Source organism: Acanthochromis polyacanthus, chromosome 6, assembly GCF_021347895.1.
Source record: "Acanthochromis polyacanthus isolate Apoly-LR-REF ecotype Palm Island chromosome 6, KAUST_Apoly_ChrSc, whole genome shotgun sequence".
Taxonomy (NCBI): Eukaryota; Metazoa; Chordata; class Actinopteri; family Pomacentridae; genus Acanthochromis; species Acanthochromis polyacanthus.
The window spans coordinates 41124019-41151457 of record NC_067118.1 but is presented as its reverse complement, the minus strand read 5'-3'; the positions used below and the strand labels follow the sequence as shown (position 1 = coordinate 41151457).

The 27439-nt window shown below is 40.3% G+C and overlaps 2 protein-coding genes across 4 annotated transcripts in view; both read right to left on the bottom strand.

Moving 5' to 3' along the window:
- Window positions 1–7017: 7017 nt before the first annotated feature.
- On the bottom strand, window positions 7018–23405 carry si:ch211-156j16.1 (uncharacterized protein LOC564557 homolog). The gene is made up of 4 exons (XM_022201072.2): window positions 22876–23405; window positions 11649–12005; window positions 11334–11442; window positions 7018–8669 (listed from the first exon to the last, which is right to left on the bottom strand). The coding sequence occupies exons 1-4, from the start codon at window positions 22937–22939 to the stop codon at window positions 8663–8665; spliced, it is 537 nt and encodes a 178-aa protein (XP_022056764.1). The 5' UTR covers window positions 22940–23405; the 3' UTR covers window positions 7018–8662.
- Window positions 23406–25392: 1987 nt separating this feature from the next.
- Window positions 25393–27439, bottom strand: part of LOC110955905 (forkhead box protein J3-like) — an 89008-nt gene continuing 86961 nt past the window's right edge. For all 3 annotated transcript variants that reach the window (XM_022201076.2, XM_022201073.2, XM_022201074.2), the window contains one exon: window positions 25393–27434. In XM_022201076.2, the coding sequence (XP_022056768.1) occupies window positions 27319–27434 (116 nt within the window). In that variant the 3' untranslated portion in view covers window positions 25393–27318. The remainder of the gene's footprint in view (window positions 27435–27439) is intronic.

Here is a 27439-nt window from a genome sequence, read left to right as displayed (position 1 = left end):
TCAGCCTCAGTTTATTATTTACACATTGCAACTTCCAGATTACAGAGTTTCTAAAAAAAGGCACAAAACATTTAGTTATCTGGAACTGAATGATGTAATATTTATGATCAAAACGACAAAAGTCAGACAAAAAAAGGACAAAAAAACAAACAACAAAAACGAGACAAAATTTTTTATAAAAGTGAGACGTAAAATGACAAAAATGAGACACAAAACGACAAAAAATTTGACAAAAACATGGAAAAAAAAACAAAAACGACAAAAAATTCACCAAAAAACTTAAAGCGGCAAAAATGGACAGACAAAAACAAAACAAAAAATTCCACAAATGAGACAAAAAAATGGCAAAAGCGAGAAACAAAACAACAGAAAGTAGACAACACAAGTGAGAAAAAGGAAACAAAATGACAAAAACATTTTGTGTCTCACTTTTGTCATATTTTGTCTTGGGTTTTTTTGTATTATGTCTTTTTTGGTCTGACTTTTGTTGTTTGTCTCATGATTTTGTCGTTTTGTTTCTCCTTTTTGCTGTGTTGTGTTTCCTTTTTGTCTCACTTGTGTTTTTGGTCTCATTGTCATTTTGTGTTTCACTTTATTTGTTGTTGTTTTGTCTCGTTTTCATCGTTTAGTGTCTTTTTTGTCTCGGTTGTGTCATTTGTCCATTTGTTTGTCGTTTTGCAACTTTTTATCTAACTTTTTGTCTCTTTTGTTTTGTTTCGTGTCGTTTGTCGAGTTTTCTTTCTGACTTTTGTCATTTTGTGTCTCACTTTTGTAATATTTTGTCTTGTTTTTATTGTATTTTGTCTTTTTTTGTCTGACTTGTTGTTTGTCTCATGTTTTTGTCGTTTTGTTTCTCGTTTTTGCTGTGTGGTGTTTCCTTTTTGTCTCACTTGTGTTTTTTGTCTCATTGTTTGTCATTTTGTGTTTCACTTTATTTGTTGTTTTTTCGTCGTTTAGTGTCTTTTTTGTCTCGCTTTTGTCATTTGTTTGTCGTTTTCCAACTTTTTATCTAACTTTTTGTCTCTTTTGTTTTGTTTTGTGTCATTTGTCGAGTTTTCTGTCTCACTTTTGTCATTTTGTGTCTCATTTATGTAATATTTTCTCTTGATTTTTTTGTTTTTTGTCTTTTTTTGTCTAACTTTTGTCATTTTGATCATAAAGTAAAATACTATATCATTCACTTTCAATGTTGTTGAAACTGAACTTATTTTTCTTTAGAAACTCAGGTTGTTTATGATGTTTTGCAAGAAGATGATTCCTTAAATGTGAACGTTTTAATAATTGTACTTTTTTCCACTAAAAAAAAAAAAGAAAAAACTGGAGTTGTGGTCATTTATAGATTATCCTGCTGTGATTTTACTGGTCTGGTGATGCACCTCGGACCTGCTGGAGTTAACATCAAGATCTTGTGGCCACTGTATTGAAGACAAAATATGTCAAACAACCCTTCAGTCTTAAACATCTTGCACTCTGTAGGACAACAGTGAAAGTTAACAGGAAGCCATGTGATTATGAAAATAAACCGGTACATAGTGCATCCTAGATGGTTGGCAGCGTATCCTGTGGCAGCGTTCGCCTGCTCGTGCCAATGGCTCCGTGCACAATGAAACATTCACCATCCACATGAACATATAGGACAACAGGGACAAAGACAGAGAGAGAGAGGGAGATGTGGTCCACAGCATGTCTGTGTATCAGACGCATCAGTGAGGCAGAGTTGGGAATGAAACAAAAAGGGCCTCTTATAGAACATGTGTGGCACCCAGCGCAGACAAAGGCTCGCCTGTGATCACTCGACATGTCATGTCACTTGGACGAAATAAAATTTAATGGCTTCATGTTGTGGGATGCCAGATGTGCAGGGACGAATATGTAAATGCGAACACGTAGGAGCACAAGCACAAACTGTGTATCCAAAAGCATGTGCATGTAGCCCACTGTACTGTGTATTCATGCACTGACAGTACGTGCACACACAGCACACTCACAAGCTAATAAAACTCTAAGCATACAAGTGCCCACCAAAATCGCTGCCTCTTCTCACTTTTTGCACACAAATGCCCATTTAGAGATCACATTAGCCCCCATTAAGTAGCCTGCCATATGCACAGATACTTTAACACACACACCATCAATCCTTCTCTGTTTTCAACGTCTCTCTGCTGCAACAATCAGATTCCCTGATCCCCTGTGTGTACAGTATGGGTGTGCTGTACGTGACCACACATAAACACACCGTCTAAGCCTGTCACCCAACTTCGTGCACGCTCCCTCTCTCCTCCGCCCCTCCATTCACTCTTGGGCCCAGCTGTCTCTGGCACTCAAAGACCGATGGGCTGACATTTTTGTCGTGACATCACAAACCCCTGCACTCCATAGGCCTGACATGTGGGGCTCGTTTCTGCCACAGAGCTGCAGCCACTGGAGGACGGTGTTCATGTCAGCTCCACGGGGCTACGTGGAATACATGGAAACCTGCTGCTCCTGCTCGTTTACATCAGTGTCTTATCAGTCTGTATTCTCCTGCAGCCGTAACTAAATTCAAGCTATCCAGTCGCTTTGTGCAGATTTAAACAAAGCATCAATCTATAGCACACATGCATTTTGGTCAGCACTTTTAAAATATCATGTCCCAGATAGTGGTTTCCTGAAAACACTGAATTAATCAACCTGTTTCTGATCCAGCCAGCTGCATGTTGTTATATGACACAGGAACCTGCCCTGCCCACATGAGGCCTTTCTGTGTTGAACTTGTGTATTCTTTCTGTGTTTTGCATGCGTTTCCTCCACATACTGCAGCTTCTTCCCACAGTCAGGACCTGCAGGCCGATGAACTGGCAGCTTTGTATTGTTTATGGATGTTTCTCACACAGCATAATGTTCACGTTAATGGAAAAAGGATCTGTTAAACATAACGATTTAAGATGAAGTGAATGAAGCAGATGTCTGACAACATAATGCTTTGGTAAACCAAACACGACGTGGAAATTTGCAGAAATCTGCAGTTAGTCGGTTGAGTTTTGACCAATAAGGGCTCGTATTGGAGAAAGTTTTTTTCATTTTTAAGTAGAAAACATTCTGCGGCACAAACTGAATCAATGCACTTGTAATGGGCTGATGTGCTTAGACAAGATTTACCAACAGATGGTGACAAATTTGCTTAAAATTTGCCTACATTAGATGAAGAAAAAGCCAACTTGTTCAATCAGTTGGTCATTTTAAATCTCCAAACAGCGTATGACTTCATTGCCACCTGACAGTTCAACCATTTTTTTCTGCGACAGTTTTAAAAATAAAATGATATATATCCGAAACAGGAAAGCAAAAGTGTCCAAAGCTATTTTATGATACTTGGGGGGGGGGGGGGGGAAAGCTTGGATATGTAGTGTGCAGCTGCATTTTATTTATTTCAAGAAATCGCTCCTTTCCCGATTCTTCCTGGGTGTGGTGTCGCAGCTTTTTCTGTTTATTTGTGCTCTTGTACCTGCTTATTTCAGAAAGTGTTTATATCCTTTTCCTAAATCATTTAAAAACGTCATATAAACACAACAGGATTAGAACATCTTCTCTAACACCACAGAATTTCATCCTTCGCTTGTTTTTTTAAATGATAAGAGTGAGCTGGGGCCGGCTGTGAGCCAAAATGTCATAAAAGACAAACAGCTGTTGCACATAACAGATCCACCAGAACACTGCAAAAACTCAAACTCTTACCGAGTCTGTTTGTCTTATTTTTAGTCAGAATGTCTCATCCCACTTGATTTAAGATAAATCCACTTAACAAGAGTCATTTCAGCAGATGGAGGGACTTGTTTTAAGACAACGCATCTTAAATATCTTGTTAAGTCAAACAATCTTGAAATTATCTTGTTTTGAGTTGAATTTTACAAGAAAACTCAAAATAAGTTTAACTCTCGTGTCGTTCTGTGGGTCAAAGTTTAAAAATGTGAAAAAATGTATATTTTTATAGTGAAAACTTCCAAATTTTCAATTTTTTGGGGGGAAATTTTTGAACATTTTTTGGTGGAAAAAAGAAATGTTTAAAAAAAAGTTTCAACAATTCGTTGGATTTTGGTTAATTTTTTCCCAAATGTTCTGAAAGAAAAATATTACAACTTTTACTGATATTTATGGAATCACTTTAGATATTTTCCCAAATTTGGGATTTTTTTTAAATAAATCATTTAAGGGAAACTTTTAAGGAATTTTCTTCCTGAAGATTTTGTAAATTTTTATAAATTTGGGGACATTTTTGCTGAATTTTTTAATGTTTTTTTCAGACAAGGGAACTATATTTTTGGTGCCGTAAACGAGGACAACAGGAGGGTTAAGACACCTAAGCTTGACAATCTTGCTAAAATATAGCTTAAAAATAAGTTAATTTTAAGATCTTAGTATGCTAAATATCTTATCCTATTTCAAGAAAGCTTACCAAGCCGTGTTTCACTTGTTCTATTGGCAGATATTTTTTTTCCACTTAGTTCAAGGTAAAAATTCTTTGAAACAAGTTTTTTTTCTTGTTTTGAGAGGGACATTTTTCCAGTGAATCCACCATCGTTTTATAATCTGTGCTTTCATTACACTGCTGGTATTAACTTTGTGCTGAGTGAGCATTACAGCTTTCCTCCGAAAAGAAACGATGACCGAATTAGACCGTCTTCTGTGCGGAATATGTTCCAAACAGGCAGCTCACAGTGGCCATGTATTTCTGGTTGCCACTAGACCGAAATAAACACACATTCTTCTGCTGAATCCGCATGCACCGGTCTGGTTTAGGTTAGAGCAGGAGGTATCTGTCTGCAGGAGCTGAGCGCTTTCTTCCTTCCTCTCATGTTTTTCACTCACCATTAGATGAGTAACAGGAAAAGGGAGGAAGAAGTTTGTGCAGGGAGTAGCCTCTGATGAAAGCATCGATCCATTTTACACGTATGGCCTCGTACGCCGTGTGCGTGTTTACGGATACTGTATGTTACATGATGCACGCCAAACACACGCGTGAACACGCAGAGCTTCCTCGTGTTTACGCCTGCGTGCCACAAGCAGTTTTAGTGTGATAGTTAAAGATGAGACATGGACCTGTGTGTAAAGCTGCACTGCAAAAACTCCAAATCTTACAGAGTCTGTCTTATTTTTAGTCAAAATGTCTCATTGATTTAAGATAAATTCACTTAACAAGAGACATTTCATCAGATGGAGGGATTGTTTTAAGACACTGCATCTTAAATATCAAACAAACTATCTTGGAAATTATTTTGTTTTGAGTTGAAATTTACAAGAGAACTCAAAGTAAGTTTAACCCTCATGTTGTCCTGTGGGTGAAATCGACCCGTTTTAAAGTTTGAAAATGTGAATAAATATATATATTTTCACTGTGAAACTTCTGATGTCCACATTTTCAGCATTTTAGGGGAAATTTTTGAACATTTTTTGGTGGAAAAAAGAAATGTTGAAAATGTTTAAGAACATTCACAAAAAATCAACCAAAATCCTTTTTTTTTTTGGGTGAATGTTCTTAAATAAAACATTAGAAGTTCTGCTGATATATATGTAATCACTTCAGATATTTTTAAGATTCTTTGGAAGAATTTTACTTATTTTTTGAAAAATATTTACAAGAATATTCTTCCCAAATTTGGGGGATTTTTTTGGAATAAAACTTTTAAGGAATTATTGGAATTTTCTTCCTGAAGGTTTTGCAAATTTTCAGAAATTTGGAGAATTTTTTTGTTGATTTTTTTCAGACAAGGAAACAGTATTTTTGGTGCCTGTAAATGAAGACAACAGGAGGGTTAATACATCTCAAATTAGGACATTATGTGAAAGCAGAAATCTATTTTTGAGTGAAAAACTGCTATTTTTCAGCATGTCTTTCTTAATTTAAAACACTTAAGCTTGACAATCCTGGTAAAATTTAGCTTAAAATAAATGTTCCCAGCTAATTTTGAGATCTCAATTTTCTAAATATCATATCTTATTTCAAGAAATCTTACCAAGCCGTTTTTTTTACTTGTTCTATTGGCAAATCTTTTCACTTATTTCACGGTAAAAGTTACTTGAAATAAGGTAATTTTTTTCTTATTTTGAGAGGGGCATTTTTTCCAGTGTGAGACCATGTGTCACCACTCTTTTATGACGTGTCTTAATAGCCGTCTTTGCTGAGACATTTTGCCGCTGCATGACTGTTCTAATGGCTTTAACATGTTGCTCAGAGGGCACAGAGTCGGTGATTTGTGCTGAGTGATTTTCTAAGAGCATGTAAGAGCACATGATTGCCGCCGGGCCCACCCAGGAAGTGACTCCACCCTGCAGCGATGTACAGAATTCCCCGCGTTTGGTGGGAGAGAGGGGAGCTGTGGGCGAGCAGCTTCACGGCCACGGCCCATAGCCTCTCCGTTTGCCCCTTCTCAAAAGACTCCATTGTTCCCAGAAGTCTGAGGCGAGAGAGTGAGCTAAAGAGAGTTATGAAGCCCTGCCGTTGGGGCAGAGGCTGGGGCGGTGGGTGTTGGGCCGCTGCCTAAAACCACACGGAGGAGAGGGGAGGCCAGACACAGAGCATCTCTGTGCGACTCGCAGCCTGCTGTTGGAGCCCTGCCTCGGCTTAACAGCACCGTATGAAAAACCCCACAACACGACACAAAAAAACACACCTAACTGTCAGAGGGCCCAACGGACTCAACGTTTCAAGGCCATATGCTCGTCCATATTTGGTGCTGTTTGTCTGGCGGCTGTGAAAAGGGGCCTGTTTTTTTTTTTTCCTTTTTAAATATCTGAAGCAACACTCGAACGGTCCAATCAGAGCGGGCGGCTGGACGCGGCCCCTGTGGAAGCTTTTAATAATGTTCCCGCATTCTGACCTGACTCCAGAGCGAGCACAGCGCTTCTGGATGACGCGCTCGCTTTTAGCCGTTTCCATGGCAACTACATAATCTAATAGAGGGGAAATGACAATAAGCAGATATTTGAAATTGCTATGCAGAGATACTTTTCATGCAACAAAGACAGCTTTTAGTGAACAACTCAGCGAGATCTTTCCGTGGAGTGTTTCTCAGTTTTTTTTTTATTTTTTTTATTGAAACAGTATGAACAAAAACACTGCAATTAAATAAAAGGCTTGAACGAATCAGACGGCACAAATTAAAGACCTAGAAGTGATAATACGTGGCGAAGCAGAAGGGAGGAAACAAACACATGTCGTTGCAAACATTTGCAGTGTCTAAAAGCCTATTCATTAAACATTACACCGCTCATTCAGTGCACATATTAAACAAGTCTGTAAAGCAAGCAGGGGTGAGTTGAGACTTCATTATCTGCAGGCCCCATTTAGCACACTTACAAATGCAAAAAATAACAATAAAACTGCCTAACACTGTGCACTGCGGCGAAGTGCAACTATGAAACGTCATCCTGTGCATGCAATGTGGGGTTAGCTCCATTTAAAGGCTGGATGGCTGTTCTGGTAATCTAACTATTAACAGAATTGCTATGGATGCATTGCCAAGACATCGCTATCGCTGGCTGTGTGTGAGAACTCATAATGAACAAGTCGTGTTGGGGTTTTTGTTTTGGAATGGGTGTCAGTTAAAAAGTACAGTCAATTCACATTAATAATGCACTTCAAAAGTTAAAATCTTCCTAGCTAGCTAGAGAATACCAGAGACAGTGGCACAAACCCTTCTGCTGAATTTCACAGATATGTATCAGGTTTTATATGTCGGTGTCAAAGTGGGCAGAATGTCACGTTACTCTTGCAAATGAGGGTGGCTTTTTGCTCCGCTGCTCGCCCTCACGATTGTGTTGTCGGAACAACTTCTGCACTCGGTGCTTCATACAGTTGGCCAACACATGTCGGGGATTCTGGCTACGTGAGAAGATCTTCTAGCTGGTGCTCAGGGGTTGTTTTAGCCACAACGATAGCCTACGGCTGCCTGTACACACTGCGTATTCCATAATATCAAATGCTAACCTATGCAACTGCAACAGATGAGAAAGTCTTTAGCTGTATACTATGTAGTCCCCTTGCTTTGTATATACATCCTGTGGAATTTCAAACAGTATTTTCTGCTTTCCTAATCCTGACTCTCTTTGTGGGTTTGATTTATATTTTTTTGTCAGTATTTTTTTCATTTTTATATTCCTTTCCTCCAACTTCAGCATTAATCTAAGTCAGTCGCTACATCACTTTAAAAGGAGAAAATTTTCCCCTGGATGTCAGATAATCCCCCTTCTTCTTCTTCTTCTTCCTCTTCTTCTTCCTCTCTCTCTTTTTCTCTATAAAATGCATTTGAAAAGCCCTGAAATTCTTTGTGACATCCTGCTGTCACCTTGTTTTGTTCTCTTCAAGGGAGTAAGGGGGCTGACGGAGGCTTTTATTATCAGCAGCTCCCAGGGATCAAGGAGGTAGCGGGGGAGGCGAGGATGTCGGCTCCTGTAACCCCGTCTGGTCTCACATACATGCAGCATATACATTAACACACACAAACCTCCCTCCCCCTCGGTTTCTTTTTTGTTTGTTTGTTTGTTTTTTGGCAACAGTCCAGAGTCCTGGTTAGATTGGTTTAGTTCTGGCATCGTGCTTGTTTTAATGATCAGAAATAACATCACAGTTCAGTAGTTCAGAATTTCCAGAACTTTGCGCGCTCCTGCTGCTTGGACGACTTTTTCCTCAAGGGCTGTGGGATAAAAAAAGAAAAGAGAAAGAGAGACAGTCAGTGAGGATTATTATGTTTATGGTTCATATTAATGTGAGGTTAATTAATTGGAGGATTTGTTACTTGCTTTTTACTATTAATTTCTTCGTTATCGGGGTAAATGGACGTTGACAACGAAAAAAGGGTGATGGAAAGAGCTGGTTCGTAGATTTAATTAATTTACCAAATGGAAATAATATAAGAGGCTGAAAGGGGGAAACATTTGCTTGCACTGCAAAAACTCTAAATCTTACCAAGTCTATTTGTCTTATTTTTAGTCTAAATATCTCATCCCACTTGATTTAAGATAAATTCACTTAACGACTGATATTTCAGCAGATGGAGGGACTGGTTTTAAGACAATGCAGCTTAAATATCTTGTCAAACAATCTGGAAATTATCTTGTTTTAGCCCTCGTGTTGCCCTGCAGGTCAAATTGGCCCATTTTAAAGTTTAAAAATGTGGAAAAAATAATAACTTTCACAGTGAAACCTCCACATTTTCAACATTTTGGGGGAAAATTTTGAACATTTTTTGATGGCAAAAAGAAATGTTAAAAAAAGTTTTTTTTAAGAACATTCACGTAAAAATCAGGCGAGTTTTGCTGGATTTTGGTTGATTTTTACGTGAATGTTCTTAAAGAAAATATTAGAAGTTTTTCTAATATATATGGAATCACTTTAGATTTTTTTAGAAGATTTTTATTCATTTATATTCAATATTAAATATTTACAATTTTTATAGATTTTTTAAAAAAAATTTAATTTCTTGCTGAATTTGAGGATTTTTTTTTTAATAAAACCTTTAAGGGAAACTGTAAGGAATTTTCTTAATGAAGATTTTGCAATTTTTTTTTTATAAATTTGGGGAATTTCTGGCAGATTTTTTTGATTTTTTTTCAGACAAGGAAACAATATTTTCTGATGCTGTAAATGAGGACAACAGGAGGGTTAAGACACCTGAGCTTCACAATCCTGGTAAAATGGAGCTTAAAATAAGTTTTCCCTGCTAATTTTAAGATCTCAATATTCTAAATATCATATATTATTTCAAGAAATCTTACCAAGCCATTTTCCCTTGTTGCATTGGCAGATTTTTTTCATTTATTTCAAGGTAAAAGTTCTTTGAAATAAATTTTTTTCCTTTGTTTTGAGAGGGGAATTTTTTTCCAGTGTGGGAGTGGACAAGATTATCTTTTAGGCCACATTTCTCCTATTAAAGGGGGGGTCTCAAGATGGTACACTGTGAAATATGCTTTTTAATACACAAAACAGACAAAAATTAAAAAGATAGTGATGGTTTGCACTTCTAACAAACACAAGTCCTCTGTTTCTGGGATCAAATCAAGCTGTGAGTATAAATCCAGTCTACTTGGTGACCAAATACAGACTCTGAGTCAATAAACAAGTGACCTTTAAGGCCAACATGAGCCAGTTTGTCACCATGAATGCCTGATTTTTCTCCTAGAAACACGAGACTATGTGTCAGCAAAAGCAAAAGCAACCGTTTGTCAGTGTTTTTTTGTTTTTTAAAGGAGGGGAGGAAGACATCTGTTAAACGTCTGTGAATGAAAAGGCGGGAGGACGGGTTAAAAATGATTAGCTGAAAGAATCAAATAGTTTGAAATTTACAGAAACCACAATGCTGTCTTTTTTGGCAGGTTTTTTGTTCTTGGCAGACCTGTGACACAAACAGAAATCCATCACCGTCAGCGTTCATCATCGTTAGCATTCATTATCGTGTTCTCACAGGGGAGGGTGCGGTTCGTGGGAAATCTGTCACTTCGGAAGGATCTCATGAGAGGACGATCAAACATGTGGTTGAAATGCGGTTCATGTCGAGCCTTTGAGGTCGTCTTATCTCACACAACAACTCGCATTTCACCGCAGTCGTTTCGTCACTGATGACTGCGAGCATTTTGACTCCATATTTAGGGGAATCCAGAAGTTATGACTCATTACGCAGCATGGATTCCAGCTGTCTGCGTGCTTATGCATGTAAATTAGGAATCAACCGATATGGGTTTTCCCAGGGCCGATACTGATGCTGAATATTGTTGATCCTGAAAGACCGATTACCGATATTTGGAACCGACATACATTAAATATAATGTTTTAACAGCATGTGACAGCAGAGAACTTCTCATTCATAACTAGGCTTCTTCATTAAAAAGTGTGATTATCACTGAAAATGTAAAACAGAAATAGGAATGATTAAAATAGGATTGATCAGTTTGTCTCCTGCAGTGTGCTGTGCTTCTCTATTTTCTTAATATTTCATTTTTCTTTCACTTTTATTGCCCACTAAGGCCCAGATCTTAAAGCTTTATTAATTAATCAATCTGTGCTGCCTTGTAGCATAGACTGCTAGCTGTTAGCGTAATCTTAGCCACTATGAGAGAAGTTAGTTTTGGGTTAACGGCTTCTGTTTCTTTTTCAGTTCTTTGCAGTTTCTGCTTGAGAGACATTCCTGAGACCAAAGAGTGACAGAGAGGAGGCTGCATCAGACCTCAAGTCGCTCATTTATCAATAATTGGTTAATAAAAATAACAATACCGATAATTGGTACAATACCAAACATTGTCCCTGGTAACTGATAATCAGCCTATCCCTGATGTTTGTCCAACTGAAGAGATGAGGTACTTACGAGTATTTGCCCATCCTCCTCACCACTGCGATCACCACGGCGATGACGATGACCACCGCCAGCAGGGCACCGATCACGATGCCGACTACCTGACCAGAGCTCAGGCCATCTGCGAGACAAGAGTTGGTCCATTTGTTAGACTTAAATGTCCTTAAACAGCATCAAGAATGAGGAAGAATGGATCAAATGCTGAGAAGATCAGGGAAAGACAATACGATGGAACAGAGTCACATCTGGAGGGATGCATGGTGGCTTTCAATCCATCGATGGCATTACATCTGACCTCAGATCTGTACACTCTTCCAGCTTCCTCACCTTCTGAGCCCTCCTCAACGACAACTTCCTCATTTGTCTCCATGGCCGCTGTCGCCTTGGCTGGAACGTCTGAAACCTCTGGAACCTCTGGAACCTCTGGGGCCTCAGTTGAAGCCTCGGTCACAACAGGAGCGTCAGTGACGAGGGGTTCTGGTGCCGCTGCAGTAGAGGCAACGGGTCCTTCTGTCTCAGCCTCTCCGACGATGACCGTGGTCGCAGGCGCTGTCTCGGTGAAAACCACTGTGGAGATTTCTTCAGGGGCCGCTACCAGTTCGGTCGCAGGGGGAGCGGTGAGAACAGTGGTAAGTTCCTCTGGTAAGTCCCCTCTCGTCATCACTTCAGGGAGCTCTGTGGGGCCTGGGGAGAGAAATCAGTGGAAAGATCATGGTTGGGTTTAATGTAGAGCTTTTCTTTCTCTAGTCGTGTCTCATTTCAGCTGGATCTTCCTACTCTGAAAAGGGAGTTTGTCCTCTTCACTGGAAGTCTTGATATCTCTGGCACGTGTTTTTGAAAGGGGATATATAAATACATTAAGTCACATGTAGGTGCAAATGCAATATGCTGTACACGTTATAATTACATTTAAGTGTATTTTTGGTGTCTATATGTTGTGTTACACTGTTATTGGTGCTGCTGAGATCAAATAGGTTGGAAAAAGGCGAAAACGGTGTCATGGTTTCCAAGAAGTGAAAGGTCGATTTTCCGTATTGGTAGCATCGAATTGTGATTAGCTTCTTGTCAATTTATGGTGCTGCTGAGATTGAAAAGGTTAGAAAAGGGCAAAAAAACTGCATAATGACTGCAATAAAAGTAAACCTGAGAGGAAAATGTTCAATATTGAAAACATATCAACTTGTAAGCAGCTTCTTTGGCAATTTGGATCAAATATTGCTATTGTTAGCACTACATTAACTTGCTATAGCTAGATATTTTTAGAAGTCAAGCTAATGTTTTGATTCTTTTTTGACTTACTGATTTATTTTAGACTAATTCAATTCAGTTATTAGGGTCCGAGCACCGAGGGTGCGAAGGACAGGCGGTGCCAGGGCACCGACTGTCCAAGGCACCAGCGGTGCCAAGGACCCTATTGAAACCCTAGGGTTTATTATTATTATTATTATTATTTTTTTTTTTTTTTTTTCTCCCGTAAAGTAAATTGGCTTTTTGGCGGCCTTATCATACTCCAAAACGCGTGAAATTTGGCATGCACATCAGGACTGGCGAAAAATTTGATATTTTATGGGAGTTGCGCATGTGCGTGGCAAAATGGCTCTATAGCGCCACCTGCAAACTTGAAAAAGTAGTCATTAGGCCAACTGCCACAATGTTTCATGTACAGCTACAATATTTGGTGGGCATATGCAGAACATCTGGACACACCAAAAAGTCAATTACAGCCACGCCCTAAACCCAACAGGAAGTCGGCCACCTTCAATTTGCTGTAAATTTTTCAAACTTAATCGCTCCTCGGGAAATGACTTGCCTTTTTGGCGGCCTTATCATGAACCAAAACGCGTGAAATTTGGCGTGCACATCAGGACTGGCGAAAAATTTGATATTTTATGGGAGTTGCGCATATGTGTGAAAAAATGGCTCTATAGCGCCACCTGCAAAATTGAAACAGTGGTCATTAGGCCAACTTCCACAATGTTTTATTTACAGCTACAATATTTGGTGGGCATATGCACCACATCAGGACACACCAAAAAGTCAATCACAGCCACACCCTAAACCCAACAGGAAGTCGGCCATCTTGAATTTGCTGTACATTTGTCAAAATTTATAGCTCCTAGTGGATAAGTCTGAGAGAACTGAAATTTGGCCAGTACATTCACCAGACCTTTCTGATGAAAAGTTATCAAAAACTCAACCAGAAGCCAAAAGGTGTGGCCATGGCGGAGCCTCAAACAACTGATCCTTCGCCATGAAACAGGAAGTGGTGTCTAATTCTTCTCAACATGCTCCAATCTGCCTGAAACTTTACATGTATGATGACAGTCCTGTCCTGATGTCATCCACATAGGGATATTCATTGACAGTCATAGCGCCACCTTGTGGTTTCAGGAAATAGACATCTTTTACACTTTCATGCCCTATTGTTACCCAGTTGATCATATTCACTTCTAATGCAGTGACAACAGCCTAAACACATTGATGATGCATCCCAGTGAAAATGGTGACTTGTCATCAAAGGGCGTGTCTGTGGCGGCCAAACCAATTTCGATGTTTCGCCATGAAAATTTAACGATTCATATCTCAGCTGAACAACATCCTATCTGCCTCAGACTTCACATGCTGGATACCAGGTCCAGTCTGAACACATCCACACTCATAAATTTTGAAAAAGTCATAGCGCCACCTGTTGGTAATAGTAAGTTTAAGGCCTTATATTTTCAGGTACAATGGCCCCAAACTTGGTGATATCATGCTGGAAATTGGTCAGTCGAGTCTTCACCTCTTGACAATCACACACTGTGAAGGGTGTGACATTTCATGTAACGCTGTTGCCGTAGCAACCAAATATCGCCATGAAAAACAAAGCCCTTTCTGACAGGTTAGGAATACTCCAATGCTCACAAAAATTACCACACACATCACCATTGACCCAAGGAACAACACTGTATGCATCTCGGCACTGCACATGCTATAGCGCCCCCTACAGTATTTTTAACAAACAGCCCCCCCAGCACGTTTCACCTACATCCATGAAATTTGGGAGGCTTATAGAGCACATCAGGACGCACAAAAAAGCCTCTTGGAGCCATGTCCTAAACCCAACAGGAAGTCGGCCATCTTGGATTAATTGTGAGATTTTTGATGATTTTTCTCATTTTTGAGAGTTAATACCTCCTAGGGGATAATTCCAGGAGACCTGAAATTTTGTCAGTCCACACAGCAGGACTTGGTTTGGAAAAGTTATCAAAAGTTTAACCAGAAGCCAAATGGCGTGGCCATGGCGACCATCAGCGTTTTGATGCTTCGCCATGAAACATCAACTGCTGTATAACTCTCCTCTGCATGCTCCAATCTGCCTCAAACTTTCCATGTGTGATCACAATCCAATCCTGATCACATCTACAGGCCAACAGACACTCTCAGTCGCAGCGCCACCTGATGGAGGGACAGTAAATGCTGTATAACTGGCCTCTACATGATCAAATCAGCCTGAAACTTTTCATGAGTGATCAGAGTCCAACCCTCATCACATCCACTGTGTGAAATACACTCTGAGTTACAGCGCCACCTGGTGGATAGACAGGAAATGCTCTATAACTGCTCTGAACATGCTACAGTCTGGCTGAAATTTTAAATGTATGATTGGACTCTGGTCCAGATGCGATTCAGAGGCCGACATACACTCTCAGTCACAGCGCCACCTGGTGGACGTGCGTGGATTCACGACCAGCGTGGATGCGAGGACCCGTCCATCGCTGCTTGCAGCTTTAATATTTAAATTGTTCCAGTTCACAACATGTTATCTAATAGCACTTCACATAACATTACGAATATTTAAACAGAATCCAGTCATCCAAAGGAAAAAAGCTACATATATTTAACATTCTTCTACTTGTTCCTCACTTATTTTTGTGATCATGACTTTGACATTCCTGACCTACCCTCCAGTAGAAGACACAAACCTTTAGACTCACAGGAAGTCCAAATAAAAGTGAAATGATGGAATCACACCAAATGGAAAATGTACAGCCTATTGAGTTTAAAGTGGTCAAAGTTATCTTGTTACAACCATTTTACATGTGATAACTGTGAACAGTATTATTTTATCTTAATATGTGAACTCTATGTCGATGAGAAGGGACAATAAATTGTGTACTTGTACGCTGTTCCGCCTCTTTAATAGCCATATTTGGGGCAGAAATGGCACAAAAAAGGCATAAAAGTTCCCCTGTCTGTCAGTCTGGGTGCCAAAAAGGTCAAAAATGACCAAACCAAAGGTTTGCATTCTTCCCTGACATCACGAAGTCACGACCTCTTTCGTAACGGTTCTCCCATCGTCGCCAAGACATCGTGTCCAACCCCACCCAGTGACCTCACAAAATCTACTTCCTCCCTCCCCTCCTCCACCGCTCCATCCTTCAGGGCTGGTTGCGTACATTCATGCCACATCCTCTGCCTCATTTCCTGCTGAGGGAGCCGCTGCAGCGCGGGAAAAGCCTCGCTAACCCTCGGCTTGCTTAATATGTGCAATCATCGGAGGGTGGGGCTGCAGGGAAACGCCTGAACAACGTGTGAGAAACAACACAACTGGATGATCTGCACTTTTTCTAAAGGCTTTCTCAGCAGAACTTCATCTGCTCACGAAATAGAAAAGTAGTGAAGTGTAGTGAATCTTGAGTCATTTGCAACTTTTTCTATCATCCAGAGACAGGTTCCAGAATCCATCTGCGCTCGCTGTGAAGTAGAAGCTCCCATTTTGTCCTGAGTGTGTAAAGACATGTACTTATCCTTCTGTCTTTCATCAAGGCCTGGACGATGAACCGGCCCGGGTTCAGACTAATCATTTCCCTCCAATAAGCCTCGCTCCATCTCCCCATGTTCGACATCCCTCCAGCCACAACTGAAACTCAGCCTGGACAGCGCTGCTCCCAAATTAAGGAGGCAGATTTCAGCGAGGCACCAAAATTACAGTCTGCAGTTAACTTTCCACTGACAAGACGTTGGCCTGAAATTTGCTGCTTTGCTTTGGAAAAGTAAAGAAACCTACTTATCCTTGAAACCTTCGTCAGCGCAGAGAGCAGAAGTGAGTCCTCTAAACTTAGCGCCTGACATCATGCTCTCTTCATGCCCGTTCTGTCCGGTTCTTTCTAAATACTTGAAATAATAGCGAATACTTCACTCAGGGTAAAAATAACTCTGAATGGTCTGCTCTGACAACCGGTGCGTTCATTAGCAACAGGCGGGGTAAATATAACAAAACATTTGTTCCCGCTATGGCAGACTATTGGAGGGGGTTTTCAAGTGGCGGCTGGGACTGTTTGTTTGGAACGTCTGTAAGCGATGATAAAACGCTCCGCTTCACAGCGTATGGACGTCCACTATGTGTAATCGCCCCCTCGACCTCCACTAACAATCGCTTCATTATGTGTACAGTTCCCACAATTAGCTCTGAGTAGCGTTTCCTCTGCGGCGTGCAAACTCTACTGCAGCTGTGTTAGTAACCGTTGCGGCCTGCACCCCCTCTCCTCTCATTTTGCCTTTTAATCTACTCTTATCTTCCTGTCCGTGATTCTGCCACTCCCTGAGGACAGGCTTGCTGCTGAGAATCCCTGGAGAGAAAGAAACAGCGCAGCCAGATGGGAAAGCGAAAGGGTGGAGGGCAGCTCTGAGGGAATGTCTTAAAGCAGGGGCGCCAAACATGCGGCCCGCGGACCAAAAGCGGCCCGCAAGAGGGTGAAATCCGGCCCGCATAATGTGTAAAAATTACAGAGAAGACTTTAACTGCAGATTGTACATTTCTGAAACTATAAATTTAAAATAATTTCTGGACCATGACAAGTTGTTTTGATCCTAAAGTTGTTGTTTTATGTCTCGTTTTTGTAACGTTTTCTCTTGTTTATGTTGTTTTGTTTCCATTTTTGTCATTTTGCATTTCCTTTATGTCTCACTTGTCTTTTAACCCTTTAAGCTTCAGTCAATTCCAGCCGTTTTCAGTACAAAAAAAAATCGCTAATATTCTATTTTTAAATAAAAAAAATTACGAAAAATACGGGGAATATTGGACGGGCATCGCGAGGTGCTTTTCCTTGAAAAGGACCGATTCGGGGATTTTATACCGACTTCAGGACATGTTTTGGACAAAATAGTTTCCTGGCTTGTGTCATCTGGATGTAAAAGGTTGGATTATGGCCGTTTTTTGTGGAATCTTTTTTTTTGTGTATAATAATGAACCCGGAAATGTGAGTCGCGCTGTGTGCGTTGAAGCCGTGTATAGAGAACGGATGGATGAATATTCGTTGTTTGTCGGACAAATGTGTTTATATTATCCGCTGTGGTAATCGCATCTGAAAGTGGTTTATACCGGCGGATTCATGAGAATCTAAGCTTTCCATCGGTGTATAGTGTTTGTATAAGCGCGTTTGCGGCCGTCGGACATTCTTGAAATTCCTATGCAAATTAGTAGGTGTACCGCCGGCGGTACACTGAAGCTTAAAGGGTTAAACACAGTTTTTTCTTGTTTTGTTTCTCCCTTTTTTCATTTTTTTGTATCATTTGTGTAAATTTTTTTGTCTCATTTTTGTCATTTTGTGCCTTTTTTGTTGCTTTATAACTTTTTGTCTAATTTTTGTTTGTTTTTTTTTGTTTTGTTTTGTGTCGTGTCTCATTTTTTGTCATTTTGTGCCTTAATATACGTAATATTTTGTCTGGTTTTTGTTTTTTTTCTCCATTTCATTTTTCCACATTTTTGTCATTTTGTTTCCGTTTGTCATTTTTAAAAAAATTTTGTCACATTTTTGGAACTTTTTGTCTCGTTTTTGTCATTTTGTGTCTTTTTTGTCGCTTTGTAACTTTTGCCCAATTTTTTGTCTCTTTTTTGTTTTGTTTCTTGTCGTTTGTCTCATTTTTTGTCATTCTGCGTCTTGTGTTTGTAATATTTTGTCTTATTTTTGTTGTTTTTTGTCTGTGTTTTGTCATTTGTCTCATGTTTTTGTCATTTTGTTTCTATTTTTTATCATTTTGCATTTCCTTTTTGTCTCGCTTGTCTTTTGTGTCTAATTTTTTGGAATATTTTGTCTTGCTTTGAGTTTTTTTTTGTCTTGTTTTGTCTGACTTTTGTCGTTTTGATCATAAAATCCTACATCATTCAGTTTCAGATACCTGTGGCTAAATGTTTTTGCTCCTTTGTAGACACTCTGTGATCTGAAAGTTGTAATGCTTAAATGATAAACTGAGGCTGAATGTTGCTGAAATTTAACTTAATTTTCTTAAGAAAGTTCAGGTTGGTCAATAATGTTTTGTAAAAAGATAATTCCTTAAATGTGAACATTTTCAAAACGTACTTTTTTGCACTCAAACAAAGGAAAAATGTGGAGTTGTGTTTATTTATTGGTTACTATGCTGTGATTTTACTGGTCTGGATCACTGGTCTCTGGACTCTGTCTCAAAGCTTCACCTGGTCTGTCTCTGCTTTGCCGTCTTTGCTTACAGCAGGATGTGTGACTGTGTCTAGTGGTTAACATGTCGGCGGCTCCGTGTTAATCCTCAGGGAGCTCAGAGACGAGGGGCCACAGATGCTCTTAAGGGTTTCTGAGGCTTTTAGTCCAGTTAAGGGAGAGTTTCTGCACACCTCACGCCTCTCATGTGTCTAATGACGACCAGCCACTAACAGGACAAACATAACTCTGTCGTTGTCCTCGTTATTCCTGACCTTAAGTGGGGCGCTTCCTCATGTTCATTTTCATGTCAAGCATGCCTGAAACATCATCCTGTCACTCAGCAGGGGTTAGCAAGTGCTTTAGGGGCTTTAAAGGGCTGCTGGACTCAAACAGCAAAAACATTTACCTCAAGTAATTTATTAAAATAAAGACAAAAGTTAGACGTGATTTGATTTTTTAAATTTTATGTCATTTTATTGACATTACTTTTTTCTGGGACTGAGGACTTATTTTAATCTATTTTATTAGATGATGATTTAATTATTTAAATTTATTTAATTTTATTGTCTTTTTTTGTCTATGAGTGATAAAGATTTTATTATTTGAATCTATTTTTAAAAATTTCATTTTATCCTCAGAGTTTTTGGTCCACGGTTGATGATTTTATTATTTTAATCCATTTTTTCAAATTTAATTTTATATTTTTTGTCCATGACTAATGTTGATTTGACTATTTTAATCTATATTATTTTATACTTTAAATACGATATTTTGTTTCATCATCATTTTCTGTCTATGGCTGATGATTGGATTATTTTAGTAAATTTTGTTTTTATTTTATCATCATATTTTCAGTTCAGGACTAAAATTTTGATTTTATTATTTTACTGTATTTTTTAAATTAAATTTTATCATATTTTTAGTCCATGATGATGCTTTGATTTTATTATTTTTATTATATCCCCATATTATATCTCTGAAAATAATTTTATTTTAATCTTTTTATTTCACTTTATCACCATTTTTCTGTGTATGACTGATGGTAATCTTAATTTTTTTTCTATTTTATTTTACTTCATTTAATTTTATTGTGATATTTTTTTGGTTTTTGACTGTTGGTAATTTAGTATTATCATTTCTTTTTACCATATTTTACTATTGTGAGGTTTGAATGTGGTGCAGTCAGCAGTGTACCATAATGGTACGCCACAATTAGGGACGACTAGGGACAAATTGCCCTTAGGGGATAATAAAGATTAAGTTTGTGGATAAACAGGACACGCACGCAAAAAAAATTGATTTCATATTAAAAAAATAAATATGCCACAATCATTTCTGACCCCAAAGGATCAGTTCCAGTTTCTTTTTGTGGGAAAAGAAGGACGAGGAGTTTAAAGGCAGCCAGGCAGGGAAAGGGCTGAGAGAAACGTGGTTGGAGGAGCCTGGCATGAAGAAAACCCTACAGAGAGAGTGGAGAAGAGGAGGGACGCATCGATGTGAGACGGGACAGGAGGGAGTAGCAGCTTCCATCCGTTACCATCCCGATCAGCTGAGGCCTCCTGCTTGTTGCTGCTGCTGCTAATTCAGTGTGTGGGAGTCGGACTGTGTCCACCTTCAGAGCCCTGGAATGTTTTTGTGGTGCTGAAGGAGGGAAACGAGGGCAGATACAGGCACCCAACATGAGATGCTGTTACCCTCCCCCGCCAGAACCAGTAAGAGTCATCTCTAAAGATACTGGTGCTGTGCCATGCAGCGCGCCCACTGGGGATTTTAAGCAGGAGACAAGCCAGAGTGGAAAATTCTCAGCCAGTGTCGTCAGCGATGCATAGGAGCCGACGTCTTCCCTCTTCCTGCTCTGACTTGGGCAAAAGAACATTTCTGTGAGGAACCTGGACACCATAGAAATGTCAAAATAAACACGTAATCCCGTGTCATCACTCCGACTCGCTCCATTTTTCAAACCAAACCAAACAGCCGAGATAAAATTAAACCCTCCTGACCTCCACCAGTTTATCAAGCAGGCGTCTTAATGCACTTCTAATCTCGCTAACCTTCAAATCCAAACTCCCACATCATAAAACACCCACCCGCTTGTGTAAGTGTTCCTTTGTCAGCAGCAGCAGCAGCACCACTACTTCTTTCTTTTTTCTCATTTTCTCCTGCACCATGTCTCACCTCGCAGCACACGTAGGTGCTACTGATACGAGACATTTGTGTCTGGACTCACAGAGGAGGCCCCAGAGGTCTCCACCGGGAGCTCTGAGAGGCTCTCTGCTGCTGCTGCTGAGGTAATCGTGATGTGACAGAAGCCTCAGGTCTGCAGGGTGTGGTGAAGGCCGAGCAGCCTCCTTTTCCATAAACAGATGTTTCTCTTTCATTGCGGAAATTTTTAAAGCATGACTGAGGACTTTTTTTCTTCCTGCTTAAAACGAGGCTCGTGCGAAGCGCTCCGTCCTCCTTCCTGCTCGTCTCTCTTTACTGGCATGTGTCTCATATTTGGAGCGTGAGCGCAACATTTGACTCATGTCTAAGAGCGGCCGTGGACAAAGGCCACTGACCTCTCCCTTCAGCAGCCAGATGTGATGTTATTGGCCCGGCCCGGCAGACAAAACTCATTAAGAAGGAGACCAGGAGGAGGAGGAGGAGGAGGAGGAGGAGGAGGAGGAGGAGGAGGAGGAGGAGGAGGAGGAGGAGGAGGGCTTTTTTTTTTTCCCTTACAGGATTCACGGGTTTCCTAGTTAAGAGAGCCGAGGCGATGGAGTTAAAAGACCCCATTTAAGAGGGCACGGATGAGGAATGAGCGGAGTTAAGAAGCGTTCAGAAAGTTTTCAGAGTAAACCTCCATGGAAATGGCGCAGGCACGTCGCCCGGTAAAGGTTGTTGCTCAAAAATAGACCCCTCTACTGTTCCCCTCCTGGTGCCTATACCGACTCCGTCTCCCAGGGTTAGGCTCATCAAGTTGGAGCAGGGGAAAGGGGGCAGCGAGTCGAGGGGGAAAGCTGAAGAGGAGGGGAAGGCGGGGGTTTTAAGTGGTAAAGCTTGATACCCCACCAAAGATGGGTAAATGCCAAGGGGTGGCGCAGCACACGGACTGACAACATATGGGCAGGGGAGGGTGGGGCGCCTCTTAAAACTCATCGTCTCTCATCCATATGACCCTCTTAAATATAGAGCCTTTCTCTATTAATACACTCACGCCCTGCCCTGCAGCGCCCTCCGGCCCTTCGCCACACCCCCCTCCCCGCTGAACGCTGCCTCTCCTGGGCGACCCGTGGTGGTCAGCGCAAAGGGAAGGAAGCAGAGAAAGAATAAAGAAAGGAAAAAACCTGCAAAATGGGGAGAAAGACGGGAGACGGAGCAGAGACGCAAAGAATAAAAAATATAAAGAAAGGGAGGAAAGTAGCTGCAGCAGGAGGGGCAGAATGAGGGGTAAAATGAGAGGAAGCAGTGGGTAGGCTTTCAGATAAATGTGTACAGTGTCCGTTACAGTTTACAGTCCCCCCCCCACCCGCCTCCCTGCGTATGAGCACTGTTTTGGGAGGCTTCCAAAGGATATTCCTTTCTTCTCTTTGCCAGTGCCAAGAATTTACAGACACGAGACAGCAGAGCTCCTGCTATTACATCATATTTTTCCCTCGTGTCGGCGAATCAAACTTTTCCTGCTGTCCGGTGCTCAGGAGTGGGAACAAGAGTGGAAAGAAACACAGCAAGGCGGGATGAGGTGATCTGTTAAACTTAACATACAGCGTCCATTTAGCGTTAAAATAACATACTCGTTTAAAAAAAAATGCTGCTTTTGCATCAGCAATTCTCAGCTAAAGCGGAGTCAAAAGACAGCAAAAATCAGCATTAAGTGATGATATTTCAATAAAAATATTAAAATGATTAAAGGTGTGTGAAGATTTAAACAAAAATAATCCAGTTAACTGTATTTATTGATGAAAAAAATGAAAACTGGAGCTTTTTTTAAACCATCTGAATGCAGCGTCTGGAGTGTTATCATTCACACAACAGGATTAAAGCAGACAAAGAGTGGAGTGGAGTGGGCACATGGAGGCAGAGAGGGGACACGGTGTGCTAACAGCAGGACGGTTCACAGCACAGAGCTCACTTACTTGCACGAGTGAAGGCACAGAAAGGGCCGGCCAGGGCCAGGAGGAGCAGCAGCTGAACTTTCATTGCGAGGGAAAAAACTTCTGCGATCTTCTCTCCGGTCAAAAAGCTTTCAGGGGAGTCCCTCAGGGGCAAAGAGCACGACACCGGAGACCCTCGCACACGCCAGACACACTCACCGACCGGCCTCTCCGCAGGGAAAACCAGTGAGGACAAACAGATGCTTGGAGGGGAAGTTTTGGGAAAGAGATCCTTTCTTTTCTTTTTTTTTTTTGTTTTGAACCTGTGGAGGTGAAGATGGAGCCGGTGAAACGGTCGCTGTGGAGGGAGAAGAAGGAGTGGTGGAGGGATGTGGAGAGGACAAGAGAAAAGAGAGGAGCCCTGGCCACTTGGAGGAAGTGTAAGGAAAGAGGGAGAGAGAGGGAATGGCACACAGCGGGAGAGAGAGAAAGAAAAGAGGGTGCGTTTGAGTGGAGGAGGGGTGCTGGTACTGGTGGTGGTGGTGGGCTGGGCGGGCCGAGGAGCAGGTTGGGTTTGGGGAGGAGGGCGTCTGGATAGGGGCAGTTAGACGGGTCCGGCCCCGTGGAGGCTCTCCTCTCGGTGCCCAGCCCTCCTGTTTGCAAACCCTGCAGTATCAGCAGCACACACACACACACACACGTCACACACACACACACACTTGGAAAGAAACCGTTGGGCTTATTTATCAAGACAAGACAGGCACTCCAAACTACAACCGGGTGGCTCAGATAGTTAGAAAGCATTTCAGAATGAATGGAGAGAGATGTAAACAGAGCGTCCTCGGATAATCCTGAATCACACATCTGAGAGCCAAGAAGGTGGAGATGTAACTTGTTGAACTGTTAATAAAAGAATGAAACACTCGTCTGCGGCTCGTACACGGTAGCAGGAAAAAGCTGCTTTTTAAACAGTTTTCCAATGAAAAGGGGCCGTAAATACAGTTAGAACATTGTGTGACTTTCACTGGGGCGAGCATGGGTGGTCTGCCGGTGTGTTACTGCCATAGAGGACAAACAAACGGCTGCTTGGCACGAGGCTGACACCTGTTGGACGACGAGCTGCGAGGGCAAAACGGCACAGAAGTCAACGTGGATGAAGTCATTTAACCACTAAAAAAGTGAACATCTTCATCTTTAAGATTCAATTTTAACTACAGGAGCTGCATGTCAGATTCAGATCCGTGAGACACACAGCAGCATCGTTTAAAGCAGGAGAGTCAAAGTCATCTCCAGAGGGTTGGACCAGTAAAATCATAAAATAATAACCTACACCGGGCTTTGCAAAAGTTCTGTTTCACTTGTTGAGACATTCACGAAAATGAACACAAAGATTTTTTTGGTGCAATAAGATAAAACTTTTGGGTGGCCACATTTCTGATTAGTATTATCATTAACACATATATTGAAATATTTGGAAAATAAAAAAATTATCTTATTGCACCAAGAAAATCTTTGTGTTCATTTTCGTGAATGTCTCAACAAGCGTAACAGAACTTTTGCAAAGCCCGGTAAATATCTTAGAAATCAACAAAAAAACATAAGACAAATGACAAAAGTCAGACAAAAACAATAATATAATAAATAAAAAAATTAAATTAAAAAATAAAAATAAAATAAGACAAATGACAAAAGTCAGACAAAAAACAATAATATAATAAATAAATAAAATAAATAAAAAATAAAATATAAAACATAAGACAAATGACAAAAGTCAGACAAAAAACAATAATATAATAAATAAATAAATAAAATAAATAAAAAATAAAATAAGACAAATGACAAAAGTCAGACAAAAAACAATAATATAATAAATAAGTAAATAAAATAAATAAAAATAAAAAAGACAAATGACAAAAGTCAGACAAAAAACAATAATAAATATATAAAATAAATAAAAAATAAAATAAAAAATGACAATAGTCAGACAAAAAGCAAGACAAAAAACAGCAAAGCCAAGACAAAATATTACAAAAGATAAACACAAAATGACAAAAAATGAGACAGACAATAAAGAAAACAAAAAAAGACACAAAAAATGAGACAAAAAAGTTACAAAGCGAAAAAAAAAACTGGACAAAAAAAATGGCAAAAGTGAGAAAGAAAATGACCAAAAAATGGACAAACAACACAAGCGGGACAAAAAAAAAAAGGGAAACAATAATAAAAAGAAACAAAATGACAAAAGCATGAGACAGATGACAAAAGTCAGACAAGAAAACAACAAAAACAAGAAAAAATACAACAAAATTGAGACAGAAAACAACAGAAGAACAATCTAGTATCTTACTTTATGATCAAAACAACTTATCATGGTCTAGAAATGATTTTAAATTCATAGTTTTCTTTCTTTTCTGTGATTTTTACACACTGAGGACCTGATTAGACCCTCTGGAGGGCCGCTTTAGACCCGCGGGCCGCATGTTTGACACCTCCGATTTGAAGCTTTCGGTTCTTTCCAACATGCAAACGGCTGATGAAGTAACGGCAGCAGATGCAAGGTTAGCGCAGTAAAAATGGTCCATGACTTTTTAATAAACACTGAAACAGATTTTTTTAACCGCTGAACCGCCATACACAGATTATTTATGACACACAAAATGCCAATGCCAGTTGTTGTTGTTTTTTTAAATCACTTATTTACAATAAACTGAAGGTATGTACATAATGTGTTTCTCCTGAAGGACAAAATAACAAAAAAAAAAAAAAACATCTCCATTTGCTGCTTCTTTTTTTCTTTTTTTTTTTATCAGTCCGTGTTTTTCAAGGGCAAACAGAGGATAACATACTGTTATTTACAAGGACAACAACACACAAACATAGAAGATATATATGCTGGTCACTGTAATACAGCATTAAATGGTAATAATAAAGAGTATTTTTCTTTCTTTTTTTACCGACTATGAGACCTTGTTTCGACAACCTGAACAATCAACCTTAAAGCTTTAAGCTCCCATACGCCAATGTGAGAAATGTGGGATCTTAAAGCGTTAAAACGAAGAAATTCATCAGTTTCTTCTGTGTTTTTTTTGAGCCGTATGAAGCTGTACGCTAAAGGAAATCAGAGAGGACTATACACACTTGTACACACAGACAAAATTAACATCACAGTGAAAAAACAAAGCTGAGCATTTCGTTTAGTCTTTGCTCCCTTGTTGATCTGTTGTTTTTTTTCTTCTTTGAATGTCTTTTGAAACAAATAAATTTTTAAAAAAAAAAGCTTTTCTTTTGCTTCTCCCCGTTCACTGGATGCTATCAAGCTCGGTGTTGTGCAAAAAAATGCTCGTCTTCTCCTAAATGAGGCTCTCTCTGCCCGCTCATTAACGATATGCACTTTTCCCAAAATTACAGAAAAAAAAAAACTGAATTATATCTCAGAAAACTAAGCATTAATGTGGATGTAGTCCGAGTCTAGCCAGCGTCTCGTGTACATTTTAATTAGTGGCTGTTATTTGAGCTACTGAAAAGCTTATTCCACAGTATTTTGTTAGCTTATACAGCTGAAAAAAATGAAGATTTAAAAAAAAAATCTTTTGACGACAGTCGCGGGGATGCTTGCTGTTAGCCAACAGGAACACTGACGGTACCGTACGACACGCAGTTAACCTCACAAACAGAGATGGAAATGTGAATATTACACCCTGAGAACATGGCACCACGGACCGCTGCACACACACACCGCATTTTAGGGACAAAACAGACTGAAAAGAGCTTAAAATCGGCCGAAAAAGTACCAGGAAAGAACAGATTGTGGTGCATAGATCTTTTTTTTTGAAGCAAACAAAGCAAACCGGTGCTTGTTTTAACCAGCAGGTGGTGCTGCATCCATCACTGATCCAGCCTGATGCACCTTCCTTCCCTCTTTCAGATGCCCAGCAACAGAGTGGAAAAACACAAGAAAGAAAGGATGAAATGTTTGGACATGCTCAGTGGAAAACTAAGAGAATGTGATTGTTCTGCAGAGAGTTTTGGAGAAGACAAGTTTGTTTCTGTTCGTTTCAGTCACAGGCGGACGTGGGACACAAGTTGTAGCAGGGAACAGAATCAGAAAACAAAACGATTCACGGACGATTTGACGACACTTTGGCGACTTGTAACCCTGTTGGCACTGGGGGGGACACGACATGAGACGGTACGGAGAGCTTCAGATGTCCTTTTTTCTGCCGCTTGGACGATACATCCCCGTCCAACACAGTCTGTCCCGTCTCTGTTTGTTTTTAAATGATTGTCTTTAGACTCATCGCTCATTTCAGGAAACAAAAGGCCAGCATGACTAGAAAAATCACTTTCCGTTTGTGTTTTTGTTGGATTGTCGTCTGTTTCTTCACACGGGTGGAAGGTCGGTCAGTTCCATACCTCACTAACATCACACATGGCCTCAGCGTCTCCCCCTTACATTTCAGGTCCCTCCTTCCTGTCCGACTCGGTTTAGACGATGGAGTCCCAGTCGAAGTCGTCCTGGATGTCGTCGGCAGCGAGCATCCGTCTCACCTGAAAGTGTCCCGGAGGCAGCGAGTGTTGCTGGCTCAGCTGGCTGTGATGACCTGGA